Here is a 13,225-nt window from a genome sequence, read left to right on the forward strand (position 1 = left end):
AAATGCAAAACGGATCCCAGCTTGGAGCATCCTAGCACTGCGCATGCGTGACGCGCGCGCGCGGACACACACACACACACACACACACACACACACACACACACACACACACACGCTGGCTCAGGAGGTTATTGCGCATGCGCCTGGGCGCAGATGGGCGGGGACTCTCCGCAGTCCTCCTAGGGCCGCTCTGACCTGCAGCTGGGCAACTTCTCGCCTCCTCTCTCCCAGTCTTTCCACAGCGGCTGCGCGCCTCCCGCCCTCCCGGGAGCGGGTCTCCCTCCCCGCCCCCTCCTCTACCCCTGTCGCTCTAGCCCGCGACTCCCCTCAGTCTCTCTGGTCTGGTCCGGCCGCCTGTGGAGGGAAGCGCGTACCTATGGGATCCAGGCCCGAGACCCTGAAGCCAGGCTCCGCCCCCGACGCCCGCTCGCGCCCCGCCCCCGGCTCGAGGGGTCTCCCCGGGACCTTCTGGGTCTGGAGGGTTGGGGCCCGCACCATGGGGCCGTAGGGCCTGTGGGGCACCGACCCATCTATAAAGGTCTGTTTGGGCCTGCCGCGGTCCGAGTCTAATTGTTCGTTGGTCGCTGTGTGTGGGGTCGGCCCCCCTATGGGGGTCCTTAGAGGCTTACGGCCCCGTCCATCACGGTCCCGTGGACAGGGCCTTTCATGGATGGTTAGGTCCCGCCCCTCGGCATCCGGGGCTTGTCAACACTGGCCGTCCTTTCAGTGGGGTCTCTGAGGCCAGCCGGGCCTACAAGGCCGTAGGGGTCGCATTGGTGGCGTCTCAAGCCTTGAGAAGGCCTCTCCGGGTCTTCCCAGCCTTCCCCGACTCTCAGGGTTACTGCGGGAGGCGGCGATGATCCTGGGCCGGGCTCTTGCCGCAGCCCTGGCGGCCCTGGCCTGGGCCATGCTGGGGCCGCTCTCCCCCAGGGCTCTGGCCGGCGACTGCAAGGGGCAGCGGCAGGTGCTCCGGGAGGCGCCAGGCTTCGTGACCGACGGTGCGGGCAACTACAGCGTCAATGGCAACTGCGAATGGCTTATTGAGGGTGAGTGGGGCCCCGCAGTTGTCACTCATTCATTCATTTGTAAGATCATCTACTCAGCACATTCCCAGAGTCCGGTTCTCATCCAGGAATTGTGCTCTAAACTATTGGGACCCTTGAAGAATGCAGACAACCTACTTCTTCCCAGCCTGGGAAGGTGGAAAATGTAGAGGGGAGATGTATGCAGACTCAGTTACAAACCAGCTGGGAGTGACGGTGCATACCTGTATTTCCAGAATTTAAGAGGCAAAGGGAGTGGGGCATCGGCTCATGCTTGTAATCCTAGCTACTCAGGAGGCTGAGATCTGAAGATAGTAGTTCAAAGCCAGCCAGGGCAGGGAAGTCCTTGAGACTCTTATCTCCAATAAACCACCAGAAAACTGGAAGTGGTGCTGTGTGGCTCAATTGGTAGAGCACTGGCCTTGAGCTGAAGGGCTGAGGGACAGAGCCCAGGCCCAGAGTTCAAGCCCCACAACCAACAACAGCAACAACAACAACAAAAAGAAAAAAGAGGCAAAGGGAAGAGGATTGAGAGTTGGAGGCTAGCCTGTGCTACATTGTGACTGTCTGTATCTCTCTCTCTTACACACACACCAAAACAAACCAGGAGCATCAGTGGGAGAATTTTCTGACTAACTTAACCCAGGTGCAGAGTCCAAGCACCTGCCTTAGAATTTAGGCTCTTCCTACTGGCATTGTAGTTTTGGGCAAGAGAATTTCTCTCTCTGTGGTTCCTTCCTTTACTCCAAATGGAGATAATAATAATAATTCATCTCCAACCATTCTTGAAGGAGACCAGATCTGAACATAGTGGAGGCCTGGCACATAGTAAATGTTCAACAAATGATATTAAGATTATTCTTATGCTGGGCGCCGGTGGCTCACGCCTGTAAACCTAGCTACTCAGGAGGCTAAGATCTGAGGATCAAGGTTCAAAGCCAGCCTGGGCAGGAAAGTCTGTGAAACTCTCATCTCCAATAAACCACTAGAAAACTGGAAGTGGCACTGTGGCTCAAGCGGTAGAGTGCTTGCCTTGAGCTGAAGAGCACAGGGACAGTGCCCAAGCCCAGAATTCAAGCCCCACGACTGACCAAAAAAAAAAAAAGATTATTCTTGCTAAGCCGGGTTCTGGGGGCTCACTCCTGTCATCCTCATTACTCAGGAGGAGATCTGATGATCATGGGTAACAGCCAGCCCAGGCAAGAAACTCCATGAGGTTCTTATCTTCAGTTAACTACTCCCAAACCAGAAGTCGGTCTGTTGCTCAAAGTGGTAAAGCATTAGCTTTGAGCACAAAAACTCAGGGATAGTGCCCAATCCCTGAGTACAAGCCCCGTGACTGACAAAAAAAACAGTGGGGGTGGGGGGGAGTGGGAATGTGGCTTAGTGTAGAGTGCTTGCTTAGAATTCATGAATCCCTGGGTTTGATTCCTCAGTACCATATAAACAAAAAGCCAGGGCTGGGAAGGTGGCTTAGTGGTAGAGTGCTTGCCTTATATGCATGAGGCCCTAGGTTCATTTCCTCAGCACCACATAAGCAGAAAAAGCTGAAAGTGGCTCTGTGGCTCAAATGGTAGAGTGCTAGCCTTGAGCTGAAGAGCTGAGGGACAGCGCCCATACCCAGAGTTCAGGCCCCAAGACTGGCCAAACAAACAAGCCAGAAGTGATGCTGTGACTTCAAATGGTAGAGTGCTAGTTTTGAGCAAAAGAAGCTCAGGAACAGTGCCAGGCCCTGACACTGTTTCTTTTTCCAGGATTGGGGAAAAAAAAAAAAGTATTCTTGCTGTTGTTTTAGAGTTCTTTAGTAAAAGCATTTTCCCTCCAGTCTTTTATTTGCTAGACATTGCATTTGCCAGCAGGACATGGGCAAAAGACCAATAGAGTCCCAGCAGTCCCTGGTGATGTACGGCATGGAGTTCAGTAGCAGAGACAAATGCATTAACAGACAGTGACAAACCCTGTTGGGTCTGTGATGGGAGAATCCCACAGGCCTGGCAGAGCCCAGCTTTGGTCAGACAGAATCTGAAGGAAGAAAGCGGGAACAGGAATTCAGGAGTGATTCCAGTTATTATAGAGATGAAGATTGGAAGAATGGAGTTTCTCATCTGGTCCAGGCAACAGTTATAAACACTGCATCTTAATAAATAAATGAAGTGTGGTAATGTACCCAAGTGTGAAGGAGGCATAGGCAGGGGAGATTACTGTCTGTGACTGGCTTTGGGCAGAAACAGAAGACCATATCCGAAAAATAGTGACAGTCTAGAAAGACCTCATAGGGAAATAGATGTCGGAGCTGGCCTCCAAGGACAGGTCAGAAGTTATGGGCCAAAGCTAGAGGAATGCCAGAGACTGTATCTACAGCCCTTGGCAGGTTGTGGAGCTCAGTCTTATCTGGGGGAACTGGAGAGCTATAGGAGGGTTTTGAGCAGAAGGATCTAGATGATGTGTATGTGTGTGTGTGTGTGTGTTTTATGCCAATCCTGGGGCTTGAACTCAGGGCCTGGCCCCTGGTCTAAGCTTCTTTGCTCAAGACTAGTGCTCTACCACTTGAACTACAACAATACTTGCAGCTTTTTTGGTAGCTAATTAGACATAAGAGTCTCATGGACTTTCCTACCCAGGCTAGCGTTGAAACATGATCCTCAGATCTCATCCTCTTGAGTAGCTAGGATTACAGGCCTGAGCCACTGTCCCTGGCTTTGGTTGCTGTTTAAGAAGCTCTCTTGGGCTGCTTTGTGGGGTATGGATGAAGGCATGCATTGGGGATAAGCTTGTCTGCATGCCTCCAGTTTGTCAGGCTGCAGGATGAGAACAGAATGAGAAGTGTGTGATTGAGTCAGGAGTGTTATAAAGTATTTTGTGACCTTGGGGAGTCTCAGATTGGATGAGCTGGGGGGTAGGGGGTGGGGCTGGTTGTGGCATTTAACCCTTTCCTGTCTGCTGCTCACAGAGGCTATGCTCAGGACTGAGGCCTAGGGAGGTTACTGGGGTTGGTGACTAGGCCATTGATGTGGAATTTCAAGGCATGTGTGGGAGTTACTGAGCTGGACAAGGGAGCAACCTCTCTAAAGACATGAGGGAGCCTGGTGTGTCAAGATTCTTGTTGCCACTCACGCCTGTAATCTTAGCTACTCAGGAGGCTGAGATCTGAGGATCATGGTTCAAAGCCAGCCCAGGCAAGAAAGTCCATGAGACTTATCTCCAATAAACCACCAGAAAACCAGAAGTAGCACTGTGGCTCAAGTGGTACAGCACTAGCCTTGAGCTGAAAAGCATAGGGACAGCGCCCAGGCCCAGAGTTCAAGCCCCACGACCAACCAGAAAAAAAAAAAGATTCTTGTCTGGGTTTGTCTGTCTGGCTGTGCTGTGGACAGGGCAGCAAGGAGGTGGCCTTGGAGAAAGGGCCTTGAATGTCACACTGAGCACAGACTTGGCCTTGTGTTACTAGGGGGCCAGTGAATTTTTTTGGGGGGGGTGGGTCACAGGGCTTGGGGAACCTGGGTGCTGTCCCTGAGCTCTTTTTCACTCCATGGCTAGTGCTCTACCACTTTCAGCCACAGCACCACTTCTGAGTTTTGGTGATTAATTGGAGATAAGAGTCTTACAGACTTTGCTTCCTGAGCTGGCTTTGAACCAAGATCCTCAGATCTCTGTCTCCTGGGTAGCTAGGATTATAGGTGCAAGCCACTGGTGCCTGGCCAGTGAATGATTTTGAGCAGAAGTAGGGCTTTGCCCTGGGCTGATAGGTGCCGATTGGAAACTTGATGTGCTGGTATTACATGAGAAAATGAGTTGTGATCTGGGACAAGGGCTAAGGTGAGAGACTGAGAGACTTGAGAGGGAGGGAGATTTTTTTGTTTGTTTTCTTTTGTAATACTGGAATTTAACCTTGGCCTGGTGATGGTTAGGCAGGCATTGTACCACTTGATCTATGTCTCTAGCCCTCTTGGTTTTTTTAAATTTTTTTTTTTTTTTTTGGTCGGCCATGGGGCTTGAACTCTGGGCCTGGGCGCTGTCCTTCAGCTCTTCAGCTCAAGGCTAGTGCTCTACCACTTGAGCTACAGCGCCACTTCCGGTTTTCTGGTGGTTTATTGGAGATAGGAGTCTCACGGTCTCTCCTGCCGGGGCTGGCTTTGAACTGCGATCCTCAGATCTCAGTCTCCTGAGTAGCTAGGATTACAGGCGTGAGCTACCAGCGCCCGGCTAGCCCTCTTGTTTTTTGAGACAGGAGTCTCCGTAGCTCTTGCTGGCCTTGAACTCAGTCCAGTGCTGGGATTGCAAGTATACACTGCCATGCCTTGTTTAACCTGCTCCCTTTTATGCCATGTTCATTCTTTGTCTAGTCCCAGTCCTTTTTCCAGGTGGTAGTGGTGGTGGTTTGGGATCAGATGCTCTTGGGGAGTGGAGTGGGAGTGGGAGGAGATGGAAACAGAAGACCTTGAACCGGGGAAGGCAGATGGCGAGCCAGCCTCCTGCAGGCATTTGACAAAGATGCGATGTCATCTATGAAAAAAATCTGTGTAATTTGGACAGGGCTAGTGGGACTGGGAGGCTTGGAATCCGGGTCTTTGAAGGTTCTGCAGACCATGAGTGAGGGAATCTGATCCCACACAAGTCCAAGGAAAAGCAGAAGACCTCACACCTCTGCTTGGGGCCTGGGCCTCAACTGCAGCACACGTGTGTCTGAGGCTGGCATGGACAGGATCAATGAAGATGCCCTGGGTTCACTGAAGGAGTCTCATCTCTCAGTTTCCCCATCTGAGTGGTGGAATGGTGCGGGGAGGGGGCTTGACATTGTGAGTCCTCTAGCTGAGGTGGAACTTGGCTCCCTCTGCGTTCTCTGCTCAGCCCCGAGCCCCCAACACCGGATCCTGCTGGACTTCCTTTTCCTGGACACGGAATGCACGTACGATTACCTGTTCGTGTATGATGGCGATTCCCCACAAGGCCCGCTGCTGGCTAGTCTGAGTGGGAGCACGAGGCCCCCACCCATCGAGGCTTCCTCAGGCAAGGTCAGTGGGTCAGGCTGTGTGGCTGTGGATGCAGGATCCAGAATGTGTGTGGGGGTGGGGACGGACAGAGGGAAACAAAAAGACCCTGAGGGACAGAGTCAACCAAGGGCATCCCAGAGGACATAGAGATGGCAAAGCCAGAAAGACAAAGGCATTGCCTGGGCCGGCTTGCCCACCGTTCCCAGCCACCCTTGTCTCCACAGATGCTGCTACACCTCTTTAGTGATGCCAATTATAATCTACTCGGCTTCAACGCCTCCTTCCGCTTCTCCCTGTGCCCTGGTGGCTGCCAGAGCCATGGGCAGTGCCAGCCCTCAGGAGTGTGTGTCTGCGAGCCAGGCTGGGGGGGCCCCGACTGTGGCCTGCAGGAATGCTCCACCTATTGCGGCAGCCATGGCACCTGCGCCTCGGTGAGTTCGCACCCAGGGTCCCCTGGAGCCCCCGTTCTGCTTCACCAGCACCTGCAGATCTACCTTTCCCTCCTACCCACCCTCACCTGAGCACTCAGCCCTCCTTCCTCCTCCCAGCCAGCAACTCCTGTGGCCTTGACACCTTGACTCCTGCCAGTATTTCAGTCTCTGTGTGTGTGTGTGTGTGTGTGTGTGTGTGTGTGTGTGTGTGTGTGTATGCTGGTACTGAGGCTTGAACTCAGGGCCTGGGCTCTGGCCCTTCGCTTTCCTGCTCAAGGCTCGTGCTCTACCACTTGAGCCACAGCTCCACTTCTGGTTTTTCCATGGTTAATTGGAGATAAGGGTCTCTCAGACTTTCCTGCCTGGGCTGGCTTTGAACTGCGATCCTCAGATCTCAGTCTCCTGAGTAGCTAGGATGACAGGCGTGAGCCACCAGTGCCCAGCTGTCCTGCTTTTTATCCCATCTGTCTTTCCTTTTGGCCCTCTGTCTTTCTCTTTAACATTCTCTCCCTTCCTGTCTTCCCTGTCTGCCCCATCTGTCTCACTCTGGCTGTTTCTTTGTGACCCTCCCATTTTTCTGACTCTCTCTCTCCCTGCCTTTATGTCCCCTTCCTCCCTAGCGCCTGGGACCATGCCGCTGTGAGCGTGGCTTCCTGGGACGTGCCTGTGACCTGCATTTGTGGGAGAACCAGGGAGCTGGCTGGTGGCACAATGTCAGTGCTGGAGACCCTGCCTTCTCAGCTCGTATCGGGGCGGCTGGTGCCTTCCTGTCCCCAGTAGGGCTGCTGGCTGTTTTTGGAGGTAAGTGGCTTGGGGGGCAGTGTGGGACTTGGGGACCTGGGGCCTGGGGACTCTGTGGCTAAAGTTTGACACTTCTGCCCCTCTACAGGCCAGGACCTCAACAAGGCCCTGGGTGACCTGGTCCTGTACAACTTCTCTGCCAACACCTGGGAGTCCTGGGATCTGAGTCCTGCCCCGGTATGGACCCTCTTCTGCCCTTCTGGGGGAGCCTGTCACCAGACCCAGCCAAGGTCCCCCCAGAGCAGCCTCCATCACCCTATATTACTTCTTACCCACACAATTTAGTACTAACCTGTTTCCATTTCTATCTTTGCTTGTTCTTTTTTTTTTTTGCTGGTCCTGAGGCTTGAACTCTGGGCCTGGGTGCTATCCCTCAGCTCTTCAGCTCAAGGCTAGTGCTCTACAACTTGAAACACAGCGCCACTTCTGGTTTTCTGGTGGTTTTTTGGAGATAAGAGTCTCACAGACTTTCTTGCTTGGGCTGGCTTTGAACCACTATCCTCAGATCTTAGCCTCCTGAGTAGCTAGGATTGCAGGCATGAGCCACCAGCACCTGGCTTGTCCATGAGTTTTTGTGCTCAAGGCTGGTGCTTTACCACTTAAGCCATAGCTCCACTTCTGTTTATTGTGGTTCATTGGAGATAAGAGTCTCACAGACTTTTCTGCCCGGGTTGGCTTTGAACCTTGATCTTCAGATCTTAGCCTTCTGAATAGCTAGGATGACAGGCATAAGCCACTGGTGCCTGGCTTCTTTTTCTCTAAAAAAATATTTTCTTAAAAAAAAATATTGTCCTGTTTCTGTATTAGTATCCATTTGTAGCACGAAGGGTTCACTGTGGTATTTCCACACATGTGCACAATGCACTTTGAACAAATTCATCCCCTCCACCCTCATGGTTTCCTTTTTCTTCCTACTTCCTCTCCCCACTTTCTACATCCTGCCTTTTTGTACGTCTCCCATGTCTCTCAGTCTGCCTCTACTTTTGGCTTATTCTCGTCCATCTTGTCCATGCCTCTGTCTTGCTGAGTCTGTTTCTCTGTTGTCCTGTCACTTCCATATCTGTCTTCTTCTATCTCTTACTGCCTTTCTCCTCTTACTGTGTCTTTCTCTCGGCTTTTTTGAATCTGTCCTTTTCTTTCCCTGCCTATCTCTGTCCTTTTTGCCTCAGTCTGTCTTAGCCTCTGCATGTCTCTGACCATGTCTGGCTTGGACTCCATGTAGCCATGTTCTCCCATCTCCGTCTCTTTGTCTTTCCTCACAGGCTGCCCGCCATTCCCATGTGGGCGTGGCCTGGGACGGCTTCCTGGTCCTGATGGGTGGCGAACTGGCTGATGGCTCGCTCACCAATGATGTTTGGGCCTTTAGCCCATTTGGCAAAGGCCGCTGGAAGCTCCTGGCACCGCCTTCCTCCAGCTCCTCAGGGCCCCCAGGACTGGCAGGTCACGCCGCTGCCCTGGTGGATGACACCTGGCTCTATGTGTCTGGTGGCCGCACCCAGCATGACCTCTTCTCCTCCGGCCTCTTCCGTTTCCATCTGGACATCACCGGTGGAGGTTACTGGGAGCAGGTGATCCCAGCAGGTGGGAGGCCCCCCGCTGCCACTGGCCACTCCATGGTGTTCCACGCCCCCTCTCGGGCCCTGCTGGTCCATGGTGGACACCGACCTTCCACTGCCCGGTGAGTGGCTTTGCCCCACACTCCTGTCCCTCAGGGCCAGGCCAGTCCAATACTTGACAGAAGCTTGGATTTACAAAGTCTTGGGAACAAGTGCAGTAGTACCTGTCTGTAATTCCAGTAACTTGTGAGGTGGAGGTAGGAGGATCATGGGTCCTGGTCAGCCTAGGCAAAGTAAGCAAAACTCTATCCAAAAATAAATCTAAAGGCAGAAGGTCTGAGGTGTAGACCAAGTTGTCTAGCAGGTGGGAGGCCCTGAGTTTCATCTCCAGAACTATCTCCACTCCCATTCTTCTCCCCAAAAAGGCTGTGGCCAATAACAGACTCCCTCATTCATTTGTTTACACACTCACTCACCTTCCCACACACTGTGATTTATTTATTTATTTTACAGTCTTGGAGCTCAAACTCAGGACCTGGGTGTAGTCCCTGAGCTCTTTTGCTAGTGTCCTACCACTTTGAGCCATAGTTCTATTTCCAGTTTTCTAGTGGTTAACTGGAGATAAGAATCTCATAGATTGGGGCTCTTGCTTTGCATGCTTGAGACCCTGGGTTCGATTCCTCAGCACCACATAAGCAAAAAGAAAAAAGCCGGAAGTGGCGCTGTGGCTCAAGTGATAGAGCGCTAACCTTGAGCTGAAGAGCTGAGGGACAGTGCCCAGGCCCAGAGTTCAGGCCCCATGACTGGACCCCCCAAAAAAAAAAAAAAGAATCTCATAGATTCCTGTGCTGGCTGGCTTTGAACTGCGAACCTCAGATCGCAGCCTCCTGAATAGCTAGGATTACAGGAGTGAACTACCAGCACCTAGCCGTTTGTGATTCTTTATTAACTTTCCTGGCCAGTGTTCTTCCATATGCTGCATTCACTCATTCATTCATTCACTCATTCAATCATTCATTCATTCTTGTGTCCAGTTCTGATTAGATTATGCAGACAACTCATCTGATCTGGGTTCTGCCCACAGCAAGCATCTAGGGAGGAAGAGCATTGACTCTGGTCTCCTTCCCACATGATGGAAGAGCTCCTGAGAGCCCAGGGGAGGTAGGGCTTGGCTCTCCTCTTCTTGCCCAGAGCTTCTGCCTTGCCTGCCCCTGTAGGTTCTCTGTAAGGGTAAACTCCACAGAGCTCTTCCATGTGGATCGGCGCGTGTGGACCACCCTGAAGGGCCGGGAAGGGCTACAGGGCCCCCGAGAGCGAGCCTTCCACACAGCCAGCGTCCTGGGCAACTACATGGTGATCTATGGTGAGAAGGCTCCCGATCCTGCCCACTGCCAGGCGCTACAAGCCAGCCTGACCTGAGGCTCCCTGCCTGGGTACCTCACCTCCATTGGACTCAACAGCTTTCCCCTTTTCCTCCTTCCCCAGGGGGTAACGTGCACACCCATTACCAGGAAGAAAAGTGCTACGAAGATGGTATCTTCTTCTACCACCTTGGCTGCCACCAGTGGGTATCGGGGGCCGAGCTGGCTCCCCCAGGCACCCCTGAGGGTGAGCAATTCTGAGGGCTCCCCCACACTGAATCTGGGCAGGAGCCAGACCCCGTCTCCTGGTGATCCAGGCAGCCTTTTGCCTCCAGAGGCAAGCCTGGACCCAAGACGGGACTGGCTGCGTCACCGTGGAGCTGGGAGGCAGATGCATCAGCCGGGGACATAGTTCCCAGCCCAGGTTTTGTATGTCCAGCTGCCCCAGGTTTTGTGTGTCTAGATGTCTCAGATTTTGTGTGTCAACTACAGGTAGCTGCTAAGAAGCAAAGACTTCTTTAGGGTTGTAGTGGGCAAGTGGCAGGACCAAAATGGCTGGCTCCAAACAGCCACTTGCCCCAGCCAGCCCTTAATCTTGCAAGCCTCATTCACCTTGCCTCTCACGCAGGGCCACTGGGCTGTCATGAGAGTATGTTGAGGGAATGCACGAAGCATGAAGAGCCCAGCAAAGGGCTCAGCTTGTTCCTTTTTTTTTTTGTCAGTGAGGGGCTTGAACTCTGGGGCTGGGCACTGTCCCTGAGCTCTTCAGCTCAAGACAAGCACTCTTCCACTTGAGCCACAGACCACTTCTGGTTTTCTGGTGGTTAATTGGAGATAAGAGTCTCATGGACTTTCCTGCCCAGGCTGGCTTTGAACCTTGATCCTCAGATCTCAGCCTCCTGAGTAGCTAGGATCACAGGCATGAGCCACCAGCACCTGGCAAATTGTTTATTTTTTATGATTCTTTGGGCCAAACCCCATGGTTTGTGCAGGGGTCAGTCTGAAGGCTGGGAAATGACCATTCACTGAACATTTGCCTGTTAGGACTCTTGGTTGTATGTGCCAGAAACTCAGCCCAGCTGGTATGAGCACAAAGAAGAACGTCTTGGTTCACTTAAGTAAAAGCTTCAGGCTGAGCTGGATCCAAGTTCACTGAAAGCACCCACCTTTTCCATCTCCAGTTCTCAGCTAGGTTCACTTCCCTCTGGGTTTGCCCTGCGTAGATGGTCACCAGCTTGGATTAAATTTGCCCCCTTAAAATGCCCAGAGGAAGGAGGTTGCTCTTTTCTGGATCAGTTCCTGAGACTGACAGACTTGCGCTCAGGCCCTACTTCTGCCAGCTCCACTCATGTGCACGCACGGTGGGGAAAAGGATGGTTTCCCAAAAGGACATTAGGGGCCGTCACCAGAGAGGAGCATGGGATGGTGGCCCCACTTACAGAGAAGTCAGGATTCAGAGAAGTCATATGTTCTGCCTCAGGCCACATAGCTATTGGTTGACTCGTGATTTGAAACCACAAGATTTTGCCCTTTAGAGCATGTTCTGTCTAAAAGATGACTTGGACAGGGATGTTGAGGTGAGAGAATTACAGCCAGTGCAGAGCTGGGCCTCCTGCAGCTTCCTTTGTGGGTGGGGTGGAGGCTGGGTGAGACTCATGAACGTGAAGGAGGATGTATGTGTGTGTGGGGGGGGAGTCTAATGTTCTTGGGGGGGATGTCTGTTCTTCTAGGCCGAGCAGCACCCCCTAGCGGCCGGTATTCACACGTGGCAGCTGTGCTTGGTGGCAGTGTCCTGTTGGTGGCTGGGGGGTACAGTGGCCGGCCTCGGGGGGACTTGATGGCCTACAAGGTGCCCCCCTTCGTGTTTCAGGCTCCTGCCCCAGATGTGAGCACTGGGAAGACAGGGGGAGGGTGGTCTGGTCCCCACAGAGGAGGGAGGCGGTACTAGAGGGTCCTGGGTAAGGGATGGTTGGGTCCTCGGTGCTGAGTGATCAGAGGGGTTGGGGGACAGGTAGACCCCAGGATTGAACAGGGCTCCCCTCTTTCCCTGTCTCTTTACAGTACCACTTGGACTACTGCTCCATGTACACCGACCACAGCGTGTGCTCCAGAGACCCTGAATGCAGCTGGTGTCAGGGGGCCTGCCAGGCCGCACCCCCTCCTGGGACTCTCTTAGGGCCTGTGAGTGACACCCCCATCTGCTGCCCTCCTGGCCCTCCCTCTGCCTAAGCCAAGGGGTCAGTGGCTGCTCCCATTTGCAGCCCTTGTTCTCACACCACAATCCTCATTTCTGCTCATGACTGACCGCTGAACCTCTGGCTCCCGCCAGCTTGTCCCTGGGTCCCCCTGGGCCTCCCCTGCATTGCTACCCAGCTCCCCTTCCCCAGTCCACAATTTGCTAGTTGCTTTCATGCCAGGACCCCTGTATCCACAGCCCAGCCCAGATCCCTTCAGCCCGGGTAGACAGAGAGCCCTGTGCCCAACCTCCCTTGCAGTGTCCAGCTGCCAGCTGCCTGGGCCTGGGCCGCCTCCTGAGTGACTGCCAGGCGTGCCTGGCCTTCAGCAGCCCCACGGGCCCTCCCCGGGGGCCTGGTGCGCTGGGCTGGTGCGTGCACAATGAAAGCTGTCTCCCTCGGCCTGGTGAGTGTTAGTGGCAGTGAGTGGAGGATGGGTGTCACAGCCCCCCTCTTCCCCCCCCCCCCGCTTCCTCCATACAGACCCTCTCATCCCCTACTTCCCTTCCTTCCAGAGCAAGCCCGCTGCCGAGGGGAGCAGATCTCAGGCACCGTGGGCTGGTGGGGGCCAGCACCTGTCTTTGTCACTTCCCTGGAGGCCTGTGTTACCCAGAGCTTCCTGCCTGGCCTGCACCTGCTCACCTTCCAGCAGCCGCCCAATGTCTCCCAGCCCGACAAGGTGGGAAGCAAGAGAGGGTCTCTCCTCTGTGAAATGTTGATGATCCTGAGCTTGTAGCTTGTATGTGTGGAGGGTGTGTGTGTGGGGGGGAGATGTTACTAGGGATGGAACTCAGTACCTTGTGCAGGC

General features: G+C 53.6%; 1 protein-coding gene across 2 annotated transcripts in view; it reads left to right on the plus strand.

Moving 5' to 3' along the window:
- The first annotated feature begins 277 nt into the window (after nucleotides 1-277).
- Megf8 (multiple EGF like domains 8) overlaps nucleotides 278-13,225 on the plus strand; it is a 39,934-nt gene continuing 26,986 nt past the window's right edge. The window contains exons 1-13 of one of the 2 annotated variants that reach the window (XM_042667842.1): nucleotides 278-538; nucleotides 820-1,046; nucleotides 5,892-6,055; nucleotides 6,259-6,465; nucleotides 7,086-7,266; nucleotides 7,355-7,443; nucleotides 8,529-8,944; nucleotides 10,040-10,185; nucleotides 10,308-10,430; nucleotides 11,914-12,068; nucleotides 12,245-12,364; nucleotides 12,679-12,823; nucleotides 12,933-13,096. In XM_042667842.1, coding sequence (XP_042523776.1) covers nucleotides 857-1,046; nucleotides 5,892-6,055; nucleotides 6,259-6,465; nucleotides 7,086-7,266; nucleotides 7,355-7,443; nucleotides 8,529-8,944; nucleotides 10,040-10,185; nucleotides 10,308-10,430; nucleotides 11,914-12,068; nucleotides 12,245-12,364; nucleotides 12,679-12,823; nucleotides 12,933-13,096 — 2,100 coding nt within the window. In that variant the 5' untranslated portion in view covers nucleotides 278-538; nucleotides 820-856. Of the gene's footprint in view, nucleotides 1,047-5,891; nucleotides 6,056-6,258; nucleotides 6,466-7,085; nucleotides 7,267-7,354; nucleotides 7,444-8,528; nucleotides 8,945-10,039; nucleotides 10,186-10,307; nucleotides 10,431-11,913; nucleotides 12,069-12,244; nucleotides 12,365-12,678; nucleotides 12,824-12,932; nucleotides 13,097-13,225 lie in introns of both variants that reach the window. The other variant, XM_042667841.1, reaches the window with a different exon arrangement.

This window comes from Dipodomys spectabilis, unplaced genomic scaffold (genome assembly GCF_019054845.1).
Source record: "Dipodomys spectabilis isolate Male_0828 unplaced genomic scaffold, ASM1905484v1 ptg000422l, whole genome shotgun sequence".
In the NCBI taxonomy this organism is placed as follows: domain Eukaryota; kingdom Metazoa; phylum Chordata; class Mammalia; order Rodentia; family Heteromyidae; genus Dipodomys; species Dipodomys spectabilis.